General features: G+C 37.7%; 1 protein-coding gene across 4 annotated transcripts; it reads right to left on the bottom strand.

The window, feature by feature from the left end:
• Positions 1–1204: 1204 nt before the first annotated feature.
• Positions 1205–16882, bottom strand: LOC111343444 (gamma-aminobutyric acid receptor subunit beta-2). Of its 4 annotated transcripts, none has more exons than XM_088742006.1 (13): positions 16734–16882; positions 16208–16444; positions 12358–12428; positions 8092–8211; positions 7531–7602; positions 6852–6938; positions 6580–6704; positions 5957–6024; positions 5232–5452; positions 4590–4672; positions 4329–4466; positions 3590–4002; positions 1205–2498 (listed from the first exon to the last, which is right to left on the bottom strand). In XM_088742006.1, exons 4-13 carry the CDS (start codon positions 8163–8165, stop codon positions 2133–2135), a joined length of 1647 nt encoding a protein of 548 aa, XP_088598132.1. In that variant the 5' UTR covers positions 8166–8211; positions 12358–12428; positions 16208–16444; positions 16734–16882; the 3' UTR covers positions 1205–2132. The 4 variants fall into 4 exon arrangements, with proteins under 4 accessions (XP_088598132.1, XP_088598124.1, XP_022806363.2 ...); XM_088741998.1 differs by lacking the exon at positions 12358–12428 and adding an exon at positions 16547–16604 and having other exon boundaries at positions 16734–16821; XM_022950628.2 differs by lacking the exon at positions 12358–12428.
• Positions 16883–18120: the final 1238 nt, after the last annotated feature.

The following is an 18120-nucleotide window of genomic DNA, read 5'->3' on the forward strand; positions in this document are numbered from 1 at the left end:
TTCAAATATCCGGAGTGACAGGACCGAACGCTCTTCTTAACGTCGAAGCGATTTCAAGCTGAAGAACACTCTCAACGGGATCATACATCGGCTTTGGAAGTTAACTGGGATATTTTGTGACTCCTTTTAACTTAAAGAAGACTGAGTGTATGGAATGTTGGATTCGCGTGACATGGCCCCAAAACGAGCGAAAGAAATTGCCAGTTCCTTTGTACGTTCCATTTTCATACCATTGGTCCTCCGCATTGGACACCTTATTGTGCAGCTTATCTGCAATTTCTACCTTCTTCTGGTGCGTTATATAGGAGAAGGGTTACACACCGTACTGCAGGTGATGTTTGGTATGATTCGCGAAGTGTTAAGAATTATCCTCACGTTGGCAGCTCGTATAATATCAGAGATTTGTTTTGGTGCAGCCTTAGTTATTGAAAAGATAGTTTCAGCTATTTTACATCTATTCCATCTGCTTATATTAGGAGTAGGAAGATTTATCAGCCAGATGGCAAAAGGTCTCGTGGAACAGGCAGGATATGGTATTTCGTCTGTTATCTTTATCATCGTAACTCTGCATTTCGCGTGGTGGACTATTCCAATTTTGCAGCGAGTTAATCACGCAATCACTCTTTATTATAGCGTGACGGAATGAAATTTAACGAGGCGCTGTGACGTTGGACAACAGTCGGAATTCAGGGTTTGAAAGGTTTCACTAAGAGATCGATCTGAGGTTGTGATTAATAGCTCTTTTTCCAGATCCAGGTGCTGGGTTTAGTTGGACAGCGGTTTCCCATATAAGCATACGCGAACTCCCCTGAGAGGCTCTCGGGTCAAGCACCTCTGTTTTTATCGCTTGAGGAGAGGAATGGGGGTGGTCACAGGGATTTTTTTTTGGGAGGGGGGAACCGCAAGGGTTGGGGAACCGGAGGGGTGAATCGTCGCCAACAGACTAAAAAAATTAACTGCCAAATAATTTTCAATGAGTGGGGGGGGGGGGGGGGGTGGAGGGTCATAACAATATTATAGGCATCAGGCAAATTTTACTGTTGCGCAACCAAAATCCGCCAACCACCCCCTCCCCCTCCACTTAGGCGATAAATAATAATTAGCCCCATGAGTAAAAGGCCCGCAGGCCTGAAAGACGAGTTGTGAAGTTCTGCATCTGTACGCTAATTTGTGCAGCCGGCATTTCATTTTGGAAGGTTTCCACTAAGGAAAAATGAAGGCGTTTATTTTGAACTGGTTTGATTTAAGTTTATTTCTAACTTCTCTGTAGTTTTTAATGAGGAATATAAGTAGCACTAAAATATCAGATCTATTTCCCCTATTTGTTAACTCTACAATATTCGAGAAAGGATATAGCACTCCGGCTCTTTGCATTCAAAGGATCGTTGATAACAGGACTGTTCACGCATGCAACACAATCTGACTGTTTAAAACAATATTGAGAGATCTTTAAACTAGCATATATCGAAAACAAACAACAAAACAAGACAAAAACATATGTGAATGATACAGGAACTCTAGCAGCGTTATAGAGAAAATAAAACACGAGAATACTCTCGGATTTTAACCAGCCCCTCCTTTGATAAAATATGGTTATTTTAATAGATTACTTAACAAAACGTTTAGCGAGATTATTTGAATGGTCTCAAATTGAACTCCCTTTTAACAAAGTAACACGCTATTCAAGAGCGTGGCTAGAGGGTTTTCTTGAGTACATCTTTGCTAAGAAGGGGTAATGACTTTGATTAATGGCAAAATATCCTGATATACTCCTAAATTTCAACAAAACGCTTGGTAACCCGCCCCACCCCCTCACCCTCTGAAGTAAAGGCATCTTTACGCACCATAACTTGCAGAACCATCCAGATGTTAGATCGGGTAAACTTTTAAAAAGCTAATAAACTCTGGGCGTTAGTTGTTTATCTGTCGCAGAGAGATAAAGTATGATTTTTTTTAACGAAATTTAGCAATGTATTTTAGCTTAAAGCGCGCAGCAACTCTATCATTCGTTCTTTAGTTTTGGCCACAAATTTAAGTCACCAGAACTCGATTTCCAAACGTTTAACATTTACAGTCGAGATAGCCCAATCTGTTTTGCCAATGTCATATTTATGTGAATCTTTGACAAATTATCACGGAACTATATTCTCCCAGCGCACTGTGTAAATGCCAAAGTAAATCCCGAGGAAGATCGTGTAGGATAGAGGAAAAACTATCCTGGAATACTTATCCAGATAACAGATCTCTTCTTCGCCATCTTCAATTGTCTTTCTAATCATTTGAATCATAGAGGGTCGTCTGTGAAGCTTCTTCAGTTGATCCCGGTTTGGCTGTCGTTTAGGATTATTGGTCAAACTAGGCGTGGGTTCCACGATTCTCACAGTACGCCCTGGCTTAGTGTGATTATTAACATTAAAGCTCACGGGGCTACCGTCTGTTCTTGGTTTACCATGTTGAAAGTCATATGTTTTGCTACCGATGGATACTGACACAGAAACCTAAAAGAATAATGGAACTCCTTAGAAATGTCATTCTAAGACGACGCAGTTTTTGCCATGGCAGATACCCGTCCCCTTCCCCCTTCCCCCTCCCCCTCTCCCTACCCCCACCCCCACCGCTGCTGCATCTTCTAATATTGTTTAGCCTCTCTAATGATACTGGCTGTTGTCATTTCAGTGACACCCGGAAAGCTGAATTGTGCATCAACGTCCATTTTTAGGCAACTAACCAAAATAGTTTCCTGATTAATTCGTCCAAAGGTATCAAAACTTGCAACGATACATGGGTACAATATTGATATAATCATTTAATAAATGTACTCCAATGGGGTTTGTGTAAGTAATATTTTCTCCCCTTCACACCAAAAATTTGGTATGAAGGGAAGAATAATTTTTTTTTCAGCAAAAAGTACTGGTTCAGAATATCTCCTATATAAAGAAAAGAAGTGTTATTCTAAAATAACTGTGAAATGTTCAGCAGGCGACCGTGGACGATACTCCTACTCTTGTACGTTGGATCAGCGATGATATGATCGGCCCAAAATAACGAATATGAAATATAAATATAGAGGCAAGACCGATACAACGTAGATAAGTAAATTTTAAGACGGAGCACTATATTTCGGCTGGCCAAACCAGCCTTCTTCAGGTGCAGTGGGAATTAACAGAGAATTGGGGTGATGCTTCGTAGATAACTGTATGATGTAACAGCGGAAATATGTAAAACTAATTTGATTGATAATGAGATAACAATAAAAATAGAAATAGTGATAGAAATAGAAATAGAAATAGAAATAGTTAATCAAATTAGTTTTACATATTTCCGCTGTTACATCATACAGCTATCTACGAAGCATCACCCCAATTTTCTGTTAATTCCCACTGCATGCACCTGAAGAAGGCTGGTTTGGCCAGCCGAAATATAGTGCTCCGTCTTAAAATTTACTTATCTACGTTGTATCGGTCTTGCCTCTATATTTATATTTCTTATTCTAAAAAGCTGAAAAGATAAAATGATCAATTAGTTCTGTTCTACTCTACAAAATAAACTTTAATATGTATATTTATATATTTTTTTTTACACAGACTACCTTTTCATCCTCCGACTCTGAAAGCAGAAGCTCTGCCTCCCGCTTCCGGTCACGTGCCAATGTTTCTTTATTTTTCTCGTTTTTCCTTTTCTTTTCCTTTCTTGTCTGTTTCAAAACCAGCACGTACTCGATTAGGGTCATAAACACAAACATTAATGAACCCAACAAAAAGTAATCCACGGACTTAAGATATGATACACGCGGTACGTTATCATTCATTGAGCCTCTCATGAAACTGATGGTCAGAACCGTGGCTATCCCCAATCCTACACGGTCAGACCCATCCGTCTCGTCAATCCAGAAGCTGACCCATGATAAAATCACAACGCAGATACAAGGTATGTACATTTGGAAGATATAGTACATAGTTCGACGCCTGAATTTTATAGTCGTCGTGAGACCTGAAAATCCCTCTGATAATAGGGAGAAAAAAAAGTTTTCGTCAGATTCTAACCTATCCAGGGATTTATAAATTAAATGGTCACCAAATGGACTCATTCAAATAGTCCATTTTATAGTTGTGTGCTAGGTTGTCAAGTTTTTGAACAGGAGTGAGGCTAAGGGTGACCTTGTTATGATACAAACGTTGCTGCTTTTCAAATGTAAATCACTTTGTTATCATGCTAACTAGATACTGGTCTCTATCTGATCAAGGTCACCTTCAGCCTCACTCCAAATCAAAGGCTTGGCAACTAAGCACACAACTCTAAAGTGGCCTATTCTCCTTGTACGAACTCACCAGAATGGTAGATCTGATGTTTTCCACGTCTTTTTGCCGACAAAATATCAAACTGGGCCATTTCCTTGTCGTAAATGTAAATGTCGGTTCCCACTTTTTGCTTCCATGTTAAATTCAAGTCCTTGCTTTCAAATGAAACTAGGAGGCAATCAAAAGACGAAGACACCACAGCTTTTAAAATGGAAGGTCTTCATCAGCGCTAGCATTTCATGATTTAACATGCATTTGTGGATTTGATTCATGATATTATTTAGCACTTACAGCTCTCAAAACATAGGTGACAGATCTGTTCATCTAAAGGATAATCCCTGAGGTCCACTTTACAAGAGCTTCGAGCAGTGTATCTGTTAGTGAAAAAATAGGCCTATATCAATATATTTGCCCCTCACTGAAAAGCAGCTGAGGTACGTATAAATCCTTTGGGGGAGGGGGGGGAGGGATGATCTTTGCTTTAAGCTAACATGAAACATTTTCCTTTAAGTTATTACGAATTTTCCCGTTTTTTTTTTTAACAAAAAATTGAGATGAGTGATCGGCTATTGCATTTCTGTCATTGGGAAGTTAGGGGAACTTCAACCACGTAACGTAAACGTGGTAACTTCATGAGCAAAGATGTCACGATACCGCTTTACAGGCTTAACTGCTAAAAGCTACGACCAGGCTTGTCTATGTCTAACTGTCTGTCTGCCTGTCGGTCCGTCTGCCTGCCTGCCCTTCGTCTATCTTTCTAACTATCTGTGTGTCTGTTTATCTGTCTCTGTTTGTCTTCCTTAAGCAAGTTATGTCAGTTATTTTTGTTTTTTTTTTCCTACCTTTATTTCTTCATGCCTTTTTTTATCCCTGTCTTTATCATACGTATCTTCTTTCTTTATGCGTGTAATATTTCACTTTTTCCCTACTCACCTCAACACCAACATGATAGTTCCATTTCCCAGATGAACCCAGGCTTTCTTGTTGATTGCTATCAATTGATGGATTTTTGTGTCGATTGAATTTACAATAAAGGTGTCTGGGACCCAGAGTTTGTCTGTTGCCTCTCCACTCAGGATAATTGTTTTGTTGAGACCAAATCCTAAACGAGGATCACGCCAGAACTGTGCCATGTATAAATCAACGGAAAATTCCTAATGAAGACCAAAGAACTATCATTTTGGTGTAGATAGCGAATCAAAGTGCTGTGTCCAAAAAGAGTGTGGCTTGATTGTGAAGTTATTTCCATGCATACCCGAATGACTTTGGACACTTAACTGAAATAACTCTACAGGCGTGGAAACATGTAGCCCAAGACCAGACCTTGAGTTGATCAAGGAGCTTTGGTGAATAATTCTAACTAGTATGTAAAGAGGCAGTCAGATTTCGAACCAAGTGGTTCTGCCTTCAGAAATCACCAATCCAAAGAACTACACAAACAAACCAACAAAAAAAAAGCAATTTCCAATGAAGCGTCAAAAGTTGTCTAGTATTGCAATACTTTTATTCTCCTCGCGCTGTGAAATGGTTCAGAAACCTAGCCAGGTGTAACCTCCTTTACAAATGCAAATCGCGACTTGTTAACTATACAAATCGTGACTTGTTAACTGCGCCTCGTCACTTCACCAAGTATACTTCATGATCATTACGATTCTTACCATATTGGTTTCACTAAGTTCTCCAAATGAAAGAATAAGTAGGTCCATTTGGACGTCAAGTGTTTTAACTAGAATAAGAAGAAATAGACAGAATGTTGGATCGCTATACCGTGACTAAAACACAAGGGTTTTTCTCTCTTGCTGTCTTATAAAAAATATTAATCAACTATATATGGATGCAGTCGGTAAAAGTATCTTAGGGAAACCATGCGAAAACACAACTATTATCAGTGTAACAACTCATGTAAAATATGATAGATATCTCCAATTGCCCCCATCTGAGAAAACAACTGAAACTAGCCTTCTAATGTACTTTGAGTGGTTTTCAATCTGATTCAGTGGAACGAAACACATCAGTTCTCTTCTTATTCAATAATTCATTCATTCCTATAACTCCTTATTGATTAATTTTGTTTGTATCCTTTTCAAATCAGTTACCGGGTGGGACTCGTGAGCCAACCGTAAAGTGGGTGGGTGACTGGCGTCACGACCGTGACACCACCCTGCATAACTAATCGATAATCTGCGCTGACTTCTTCTTGAAAATTATGAGTGATATAGCCATGGCTATTTCAAAATTTTGAAGTCTCAGCACTTAAGCTTAAAAAAAGATAAGATCCTACCGTCATAAAAGGGTCTGATACGCTTGTCGTAAGTCTTGAAAACTGCTTCTAAGAGACTCGACATATTCTTTCCCGCCACGGTTTCGTTGATGTACTTATTGTTAAGCACTGGCATATCGTCTCCCCTGCCGAGGTACAAAAAAGACATTGTGGCTTTGAAGTATTGAAAACCTTTACCTACGGAGGCCTTCCCCAGTCGCAGAGTGAGTGTGGAAATATCAGAGAAGAAAATCAGACGAATCATAAATACTTAAAGTTAAAAAAAAACATACATTACTTCCACAGCATCTGCTACAGACACGTTGCCAAGAATTATACGAGTGAGGTTTGAATGTGGGTGAGTGCTTCGCACAGTTTTTCTGTAAAGGAAAAGCGAAAAAAGTACTTTTTCTATCTTCTCTTTGATGTGTATGAATTTTTTCGTCGTTGTTGTTGTTCCACTGCTACTATTATCATTCTGTTCCTTCTGGATTTTTGAAATTAAAAGTTCTTTTGAAGATGAACCGAGGCCCTATATCTTGCTATGTTGAGTGCGCATGAACCGTTAATTATCAAAACCTTTTCAACTTTTGAGTTAAGGTTAATTTTGAGTTATTACAGGGCCCCAGTAGTGACGATGGCATTTACAAAAACGACTTACGTTAACAGCAAAAACGACAGCTTTTTAAAACAGAAAGGTGATTGCAGTGGGTTTACCCGTCGCGGACCAATATTGGTGATCGCGCTTTATAATTGCAAGTGTGATAAAATGCGTAATCAACCAAAGCAATACGGAGTGATCTTAAGGCGCTACAAGCCACCTGAGTAATACTCTTCATCTGGTTTTGCCTCAGAGGCTGTCCCGAAGGATTCGCTATGTGTTCTAGAATTCTATAAATTTTGCTTTGACCCATTTTTGACCTGAGGTTGTGATTAACTAATTAACTGTAAATTATGTTTAATTACTCTTACTTATTCCTAAAAGGGATATCAGAATTATCTGCTGGATTTGTATCATTCTTTTCCTTGTTTCCTCCTAAAGACCTGAAAGCAAAAAAGGGTATGTTTATTTCTAAATCATTCTACATATGGACAAAAGTGATGATTCGTACCTTGGATTCCGTTTTGGGCGACTTTAGTTGGGCAACTTTAATTTAGTCATTATCATGGCATGCATCTCTTAATCTTTAACAGTGTGATACAACTCATCTATATCTTACTTAACAATGAGTTGCGACTTTGCTGTAAATGATTATGGCCAAAAACAGAACAAACACCAAAACTAACAGGTGCGAGACCAGAGCAAATACGTTTATATCAGTTTTAAATTTTATTTCACAATTTACTGCTCATCACATTGATTCACTTTAAAATGCCAAAGATGCCGCATCTCAATACAAAGGCTTATACTAAATTTAAAGAGATTTGTTTTGATATGCTCGTTAGTGGGAAAATAATAGAGATAAATATATTTATGTCACTGTAACAACTCAGCCCATACATGACACCTTTCACTTTTTAACACAATTTTACCTGCTCTCGGATTTGGAATTCCACAAGCAGATTTGACAAAGTATTGTAAAAGCTATGGTCTGATTGCACCGCATCTTCAAAGGTTGTGGCTCAATACTTTCATTGAATTTGCGACTGGATCTGGGTTGAACACAAAGAAAAACACCATGTAAGGTTATAATGATACTAATTTGCTAATTACCAGTTCATAATCGCACGAGCGGAAAACCCCTTAATGCCCTAAAACTCACGCTAGCTCATGTTTACGCCGGATGATTTCAGAGTGATAGCTGATAAGTGAACGAGAAATGATATGGAATTTTACATTTGACCAACAAACAAAGTAAAAGCACAAACGCGAGAGAGACTGATGCAATGGCACCAAACGTCTTAGCTCTCGAAACAGTTACGTATTATAGATACTCTGAAAAACAGATGTTCAGATCTTTGCAAAAAAAAGTGTGTAAAATCTTCAGATTTGCACGCGAAGGTTTGTTTGTGTAGGTAGGTGGGCTGAAATCAAACACAGCAAAAAGTACAGTTTGAAAACACAATTCCGGGTTCTTGTGGCTTGAACCCGAGCCACTGACGCAGATGGTACAGGCTTAACGCCACTTTAAATTGAGCCACGAAGCTGCTAATGCAGTTTGCAAGGCGTCTCTTGGTACAGGCAGATTCTACGTCCCCCGTGAAAGGATTTTATCAGAAATGAAATTTTAAAGATAGTCTAACACATATCAAGGTTAACTCTACCTCCCACATCAAGACGCAGAATCTAATTTAAACGAGCCTTTTCACATAGCGTTTCCATTAAAAGGCAAAACGAGTGCCGGATACGCTTAATTTTGTCGGCGTGTACAAAGGTTGCAATGCCCTCGGGCTTAGCTATAGAACTAGTGTTTCCTTTCATTCTTATCGTTTCTACTGTTACTACACTCCCGAAAACTTTATCCAGTTTTGTTGAAATATCCCAGTATCTTCTCAATACGGTCCAATTTTCTCATGACAAGCGGCAAAACAGAAATGTGCTAACAAATTCGAAGGGATTTTTTGCACTGATTGTAATTATGCTTTTAATTTACAACTTAGAAAACTTAGCGAACGAGAGAAATTTAAGAGAGTGGTCAAGAGAAATTCATTTGGTATCAAAGGTGGCTTGAATTGATCATTTCAGAAGATAAAGAGAACCAGTAATCTCTCGTGCCTTTCTCTACCCAGTGCACTTGCATTCGGACCTTAATGAGAGCGTTATGAACTAGAAATGCTCCAACGTAAAAAAACGTAAAAAGATCTTTAAAAAACTCCCGTTTGTGTTGCTTCCAGTCAAAACACACTAATTTGTCATCAGCAATCGACAATGAAACACATACTTTTGTAAACAGCCGAATGTCTACTGACATTACCCAAAGACTGACAACAAACACCGGTGATCATTCAGTCTCTCGCTATAAACTTTCTTCTTGTTTCACTGTCACATAGAAAAGAGACTGGAAAGAAAGCGATATGATCGTTATTAGCGTTACCTAAAATGTTCCTTTGTAGGACATGGTAAGCCAAAATTATCAAACAAATATTTGATTAACAAGCGATTGTCTCAGAAGCGTCTGAAAAATACCTCGCGTCCCCCCCTGACTACAAGAGTGGGAAACAGTTACTTTCCAGGTATTAAGCTAACACTCCTCTTTCAGAGGACGTTGTCGAGTGTCCACTTGAACTTTACACATCAGTAAATCAGCGAACACGATCTTTAATATTTGATATTGCGGCGAGAATTAGCTAGAACAACTTTGTTCACTGCTGGGAATACTTATTCAAAACCTGAGGAATGTCTGACAGTTAAGCTACTTACCAACTTCTTATAAGTTGCTGTTACACCGTTCTCTCAGCGAGATATATACGACCAAACATAGTATCCAAGCGATCAATCTAATGTATCAACTCACGTACTACATGACTTCGCATTTATCATAATCCGTCAAAATTTGGTCCAAGCGCCAGAACGACACCTCGCTGTCTTATCGCTCGCGCACCTTCAATGTGATCTCGCTCCGAAAGCAACGATTTGACAATGACCAGTGCCTTATCGCGTAGGTAATCATCCACAAACAGTGATTCTCGCTTTGACGAGATGTTTATGTTTAGCCTATGAGTGTGGCTATATTCGAACTCAACATTTTTGGTTCTTTATTCAGTGTTCTTTTCAATGTTTCATTGCAGCTATAGGCACATTTTACGACAAAAAAAGTCAATAGTATCAGGCCAACATGACAACAGGCAAACCACTTTTGGCAAGAAAAACATCTCATATAGATAACTCACACAATCATATACTAATTACATTTTTGTTAAGAGAATGTCTTGTCACTGATTATACATACGCTGCCTGAGCGAGAAGAATCGAAATCACACTTCATATTTTATATTTGAGAATTGGGCCTTAAAACATCTTCCTCCAGCATGAAATACAGAAGCTGTTTTTCTCCGTATATACACCAAAGCGGCAAACAGTTGCGTTTTGGGCCTTTGCTATCAGTATTCCTCTTTAAGATACTTCTTGTAAAACTATATAAACGAGATGCCGAGATAAGCTGCTATCATTATCATTCATTGGGTGTTTTTGTCTACGACTTGATTGCAGGTGGGCAGCGACGTAGCTGAAAAGTCTTCTTTACCTTGCTATCTTAGAAAATATAGAGTTTCAAAATGAGCGGTGAAACATCAGTACATTTGAACTTGCGCTGCCATCGAGCTTCTTATCGGAAGCATTAAAAAAGTTTAACAGTCCGAGCTTTAGCAATTCCCTTACACAAACACAGCCCGATTTACTCCCGAAACAAACCCTCGTTTCTTTTGCCAGCAGCAATTTCAAAACGAGATGCGCGGAAGAACGAGCCCGATTAAATCCCGAAAGCAAACCACAATGCAATAAATAAACATAAAAGAAGAGGAGTGACGTAAGGAGATTTACTAAAAGTAGAAAATGCTCGCTTTTTTACTTATACATTGGATTTTATACTTACGTTAGTAAAAAAAAAGAAAACTTTAAGAGGAATACATAATACATCGGTTCAAAATTGAACGACTGAAGTAAATTGACTGGAACTATCTCGGTCATTAACTGTAAGACTGAAAGCGATATTACTGCTTGACTTGGGTGTCAGTATATAAATGAAGTATTCAAATCAATACGAGGAAGCATAATTCTATCCTGCAAGCCGATTTCATACATTGATTTGAACAAAAAAAATCCTGCTTGTATCATTGAAGAAAATAGAGCCTTGGAAGATCCCAAAGAAATGTCTTTCGGAACTCGGCTTTCGACATTATTATCAAATTAAGGGAATTCTGACCATTTCCGACGGTAATTGGCAGGAGAAATTAAGTCAGGCAATGAAATGTCACCCATAATTTTTGTGGCAACGAAACTACTTTGTAGCACCAATCAAGTGCACAAAATGTACCATAAACAAGATTTCCATTTGTTGTTAAACTTACGTTTCAAAGTCTTTCTTTTGTGGATCAGTTGATAAACGACGCAAATCCAAAAGCGATGATTTGAAGGCTGCTTAGAAATGTTAAATTTCGGCTTGTCGCGGAATCCATTACTTTAAATCTACTATGCTCTTTGAATCCTGACGCATACTTGATGCTTAAGCAACCCCGATATTATAATATACATTGAGTTCACTCTGTCGAAGACGACAGGTTCGTTAGCAAATTGATGTCAATCAAAGCCCCATCTTGTGGGTCGTTGTGGCTTCAACACCAATACCATAAATCTCTCTCCAAAATCTTTTTTAAGCTCAGACGTGGAAAGAAAACTTCTATTACAAGCTGATTTTAAGACGGCTTCTTAGCGATTTTAATAATTTAGTTTAAAGAGAAGACATTTGCAGTCTCCATTTCTTTCTAGGAGTAACCATGTTAAAAGCTTAATCCAGGTGATTCAGTAACACCATATATGCAAATGTAAACGTACAAATTATGATTTTTTTTTTACAATAAAAACACACCATTCTATGTTATTGCTTTTATCTGCATCCGAATTCAAACTATTTTCTCTCATTAATAACTTCATGGGGACAAGTAAAACGCTTCATTGTCGACCATTTATGCGATCTTAAAAACGTGCTGTGATTTACACAGTTCTCTCTGTCAAGTTTGTTCAAATCGACGACGGCCGCGTTTATCACAAGCCATGAAAACCCGATAATATGCTTTTGAACGAAACGAATAGCAAGCCTTAACTTCAAAAGAATAAATTAACATAAAATGTGATAATCTTACCAATAGGAGCTGCAAAGCACCTCTTGAAAATAAACTTTGCACCAATTCTTCCCTCGGTTCGCGTGCTTAACCTTTTCGATGGAGCAGAAATAGAAACTATAGTTTTTGCCCTGGGCAAATTGTTCCGAAATTAAGTTATAAATTGTGTTTATACGTGATTAATTAGATTAGCCTTAATTACAGGGAGAGTGATTTGATTAAATCGTCTGTAAAAAGAGAGATTAGCAAAAAAATTAGGATAAATCTCAATCTGATCTGCTCTGGTAGGGTAGACACCATAGGTTTATTACGAAGAAAATAATTAACTGTTAACTGGAAAAGCAGGGCTTGAGAGATAAAACGAAGAGATAACAGCATTCGTTGATTAATTGTACTGCCTCCTCAAAAATAATTGATCCGTGAAATATCGTTTCCGAAGTTTCAACAATTGTTTGTTAGAAGAATGTAAGATTAATGGACTTGACACCTTTGGTGATGTTTGGATAGCAATCCACCGAGGATTTCTATATCACGAGAATTTATCTTAACGGCTTAGGAATTTCAGTTGCAGTTTCACACTTAAGTTAAGCATCCAGAAATGAATACAAGGTTTAAACTTTTCCCGTTCTAATTTAGCTCAGGGCAATAATAATAATAAATGCGTCATATTCAAGGTGCGATCTTGCTTTTGAAACGCGATGCACTTGCTTTGTTTTCGAGAATGGCCATAATAGTTTCAAAGACACCGCTCAGAACACTTATGATCACAATTTTTACGAGAGATATTTGCTAGAAAGATAAATAAAGACAATCGTCAAAGACGAACAGATATAATCAATAGTCTGGAGTAATGAAAATGGGTGTTCAGGGGCTGTATATTTTCAGTAACGATAACAGTTCCTCTTCGGTCAAATCCAACAACCTCCTCGAACTCTAAAAGCGATGTTATTTGTCGTCACGTCCAACTGACTAATTTGCATCCATGGAAATTTCAATAAGATATATCTCCTCACCATGATAAAAGGTTTCTAGTATCAGCTCAGTTCTTGAAATATTCATCATTGTTTTGAAAAAACAATTAATTTCAAACTTGCCGCGATCACTTTGAGATATTTCGAGACTTCTTCGCCAAAACAAGAAATCGAAAACTGTTCGCATTTTAGACTGACCTCACACTTTGGGGAGTTGTTAAGATTTTTGAGCTTGCTCAAACTGTTATCTTTTACAAATCAAAGCGCAGAGATTTATATTCCATCAACAATTTTAAAACTGTATTTGCTGAAAGACTTAAATTCCTTCAAAGCCCGCTATTTTCTTGTTCATCAGGACGTTGACAGATAGCGAGGACATATGAGACGCGATAAAGTGGTTATGGTGTGTTCAGTAGGCTTTGGTTAATCGTTAGAATAATATAACTTCAAAGTTACACCTTGCTGTCTAAAAATCCTTCACGGACTTGCAAAACATTAAGTTAATACATCATTAGAGTTTCATCAACTTGACTGAAGAGCGTGCCTCCAGTGTTTGTCACCGTATCGTATAATGTTACTGGTACAAGCTCTATTCGTGCATCTGTTGACGAACGTAATATTCCCTTTCAGAGACTCTTTCGAGTTACGAGCACACAGGGGGTAAATACCATGAAAGACAACATTCAGATGAAAATATGGAGCACTATAGGTAGTAAAATAATATATTTTTGTATGTCGGCATAACCGAGGGTCAATATTATGACGCCTGCCGAAACAAAAGAGTTCTAAAATTTTTTCTTCTTAGAAAGTTTAAAGTTTAATTTTCAAAAAAGAACCAAATCTGAGTTTTCGAGGCAATTTTTTTCCTTAAAAGCGTATGGTTTAAAACGTTTTAACTGCATAAAGTCTCTAAGAAGAAATGAATGGGATTTTTTTAAACGTAAATATGATTTGTTCTCATTATCGTCGGCATAGGAGGCCGATAGCCTGAGTTTGTGCGACGATCCTATAGAGTGAACTAGATTCTCTCTTTTTCGCCTCAATGTCGAATAACCCTAACAAATATAGAGCTAACCACGCTCTGGCCCCATTCATTATTGCCACTACTTTGAATCAAACTGTACTGGATTGGGTGATACATGTGTTGTGCAATCATCACTTAGAGATCGCTGATGAAAAACACTTTTAATTCTAACGGCGGAGTTAGGGAAGTAAACAATTTACTACATCGCAGTGCTTTTAAACACGCCGGACGGCTGAATGGTTCACACGGCTGGCCGCGATGGAGGAATCACACGGAATAGACAAATAAACAAATATAAAAAATACCTATAAACATTAAATACCGTTTGTTAGGAAATATGTTGAGCACAATGTTAGTTATGACAAGATAACGAAGTACTAGAAATTCTTGAGGTGGTATGATGGATAGCTCAGTGAGAGCTCCTTAACATTAATTAACTGTTTCAAAACAAACCAAGATACTAATGCAAGAGGAAAGAATACTAACTTTTTCATTAACGATAAAGCAAAACGATCATTTGTTGCCTTCTGCACAGAACTGTGCAAAACAGAGCTAAGATTGATCTTTTCTTTCTCTCCTGCACAGTTTGCGAGTAAAAAAAAAAAAAAAAGGAAAGAGAAAAAGAAGGAGACTTTTAATGAAGCTTTTCTGTCAAAAAAATGAACTGACGTACAATATTGTTCGGCTTTCTCTGAACACGACACCCCCCACTGAGCCTAGAAATAAAAAGGTAAACAAAAAAAATTTGTTAAGATGTGTCCCTTCTTTGTTTATTACTGATAGTTAACCGAGATTGAGCAACAATTTTTCCCTTCTTCGAGTATGCGTTCAGTGGTTTCAATCATAATGAATTTTGCTGCATCGGTACCTTAGTGATATTGTTAACTTTTTTTCTCTTTTACTTCCTTATAGGAACGTTTATGTCTTTATTCACTAAGGTTGTGGGTTCTAGACGCCGCTCTTGTTTAACACTAAAAACAAAAGCTAGTTTAAATATATGCCTCCCACGTTAGCAATATTTGTTTGAAATGGCTTGCTTTGATTCAAGGTAATCATTTGCCACTACAATTCTCCAACACTTCAGGTTGACATTACTAAATAAAACTGTGGTTAAACATAGTCTTTTAACTGCGTGAACATTTCGATGATAAGCCACTGAACTCCAAGTTTGTTTTGAGAGAATTAGAGTTAAACAGCAGAACTGCATTGTATGCATTGTATGCATTGTATGATTTCAATATTTATAACTGCTCCGGTGGTTGACAGGATGATTACAACAATTGCCAAATTTCTATCGAAACGCACTATAAGGAAATTGTTAGAGAAATCGCCAATGATTCCACTCACCCTTTTAAATGCATGTTTCTCTTAAAAAGAAAGCGATTTCATTCGCAGTTAAAAGGTAAAACAGCGTTATGTTCAAAACAAACCGAAATTAATTCAACTCCGGCTAAATATACACAGAACTGAACGAATCACTGAACGACGTGTCTAATTCACTGATCAGTTGTTCGTCGCATATATTTTTGCAGAATTACAACCTCGATAGTTGGTAGGTGCACCAGAAAAAGCGATTAATTGTATTAACTCGAACGGTTTTCCTATAATTGTCTTGTCTCGCATGATATAATTGGTGTAGACGTAAGCACAATAGACACAGTTAAGTTAAGAGATAACTCTGAAGTGTGAAGTCAACACTGGTGCCTCCAAGATTCTGGCATGGCGATTTCTAAGTCTACGCCGCCATACTTTTTTCAGTATCTGGCACTCACTCATCATGTTAATTTTCAAATTTAAAACCTCTGTTTTTTAAACCCAAGTTTGCCCATTGCTCTAAAATATTTCAAATGTACTTCAATAACCCAGAGCTCCTTACCCGTTCTACGATACTTTGTGGCGTCTATGTTGCGCCTGTCATGCAAAGTCACAAGAAGGTCAGAGAAAATTGCTGTGCGGTTACCAATTGAACAATGAGTCTTTGGTTCTGAAGAAAGAGTGTGTCTTTCACTGATCAAGATTTCAAGATTGCTCACTTATCAAACGTTCGCCAGATGACTGTATACTATGTCTTCTTTCTTTTGAGCTGACCGCGTACTTTGGAGGCCCACTGTGCCTAAATTTGCATTCATAAATAATACAGTATTAACGTTAGTTTGTATGTCTGGTCACAAATGTTAGCGATCTAGAAGAACAGCGAAGCGGACAGATCACTCACCAAGCTAATAGCGTTGTACCTTTTCACCCAAAAGTCTTTTTAATCGATCTGCTGTATGCTGAGTTTGTGTAAAAGTGTAGCAGATTACAACAGAAAAATAAGCATCCCTATAAGGTCGATCTTCGCTGCTTCAATGCTAGCTAACTTCAAGAAGTTTACACTGATAATAGGATATTGTTTTCGTTACCTTCAAGTTCGCTGAAAACTTAATCCCTGACTAGCAGAGGAACAGCAAAAGGGGGTTGAACTTCTCTGAATGACTCGAACAGGTAAAAAGTGATACAGAATGCAACACAAAGGAGGTTCTACACTCCAGGGAGGGAAAACAAGTTGACAAAGAACAAAGAATTCAAGACATGTTTGATGGTTCAACTCTATCAGCAACATGCTGCGCTCGAACTCAAAATTTAATGGTGATTTTGCAAAAAACAATATTTCATAGGAACACCCGGATACTCCTCCTGAATAACAAGCTACTTTTCGATTATAAAAGTCAGTTGGAACCGTTTCCGTGACATTATGTTTTTTAAGCAGGGCTATTAAAAACAGATTGATCAAACTTTTTAATTTGATTTCATTTTTGTTCAATGAAAGAAAAGAAGAATTTCATTGGCGTGTTTATGTTATACGTTAACTAAATCCTTTGAGGCTGATCCTGCTGCCATTTTGGGGGATTTCACGGCCACACGATTTACATGATTCATGTGGTCTCAATGGTGAAAACATTGTGAAAATATGGATAGGGAGATATTAAAAATTAGTAGGACAACTGCAACGAGCATTGTAATGTTTGCACGAAGTCTCTACTAATTAAACAAAGCATTGTTACTCTGTGCCGATAAACAAGACATTTTAAATATAGGAATGACGAAACTCCCATTTCTGTTATAGTGATGGTCTGTTTGTTCCTTATGTGTGATTAATTTTGACGAAGTATCATGGCATAAGATTTGCTGTCAACATAGCAGTAACTTAGTATAGATAAGGAAACAAAACAGGTATGACAAACAGCTTGACAATGATTTCTGAAAAACTGTTTCTAAAACTGCCTTTAGTGCTCATCTTACCAGCTTAAGTACATGGTATTACATAGAGTAAATTAATTTCGTGATACTAAGGGGAAAATGTATCAACTCTAACTTCAGAGGATAACAGGTATTACTACAACCATTAACCCGCAATTGCATGCACGTGTACAGAACGTGACCAGGAGTAAGCTTAATTGGAACCATTGGTGGAGTTTCTCATACCTTGTCAGGTTAAGAGCTAGGTAAAATTCAAAAACCTCCGAATAAAAATTCGAAACTTCTTTGAATGCTCGTCAACAGTAAGTACTGCTCACAAACCAAATGTTAGTGATTGAGTTTGTTTTGAGATCTCGTAACGATTTTACTTTCATTTACGTAAGCGAACATTTGTTATCTGACGGAAAATTGTCTTCTTTTCCTTGATGAATTATACATACAACTTATGGGATTCATAGTGGCATCAGTGACTGCCAATAGTGCTAAAAGGATTAAAAGACATAGACGACTATCGATATCTTTTAAAATGGTGTTCTATAGCTACAATCA

The sequence above is a fragment of the Stylophora pistillata genome, chromosome 1 (assembly GCF_964205215.1).
Source record: "Stylophora pistillata chromosome 1, jaStyPist1.2, whole genome shotgun sequence".
Taxonomy (NCBI): Eukaryota; Metazoa; Cnidaria; class Anthozoa; order Scleractinia; family Pocilloporidae; genus Stylophora; species Stylophora pistillata.

Bases quoted from the DNA above. Each gene is read 5' to 3' on its own strand.
- LOC111343444 (XM_022950628.2), bottom strand. From the start codon at position 8,165: ATGCGGTGCAATCAGACCATAGCTTTTACAATACTTTGTCAAATCTGC. The intron at 6,939-7,530 runs GTAAGAGTAATT...TTTCCTTTACAG, and splicing joins GATATCCCTTTTAGGAATAA to AAAAACTGTGCGAAGCACTC. The intron at 5,453-5,956 runs GTAAGAATCGTA...GGTCTTCATTAG, and splicing joins AACTTAGTGAAACCAATATG to GAATTTTCCGTTGATTTATA.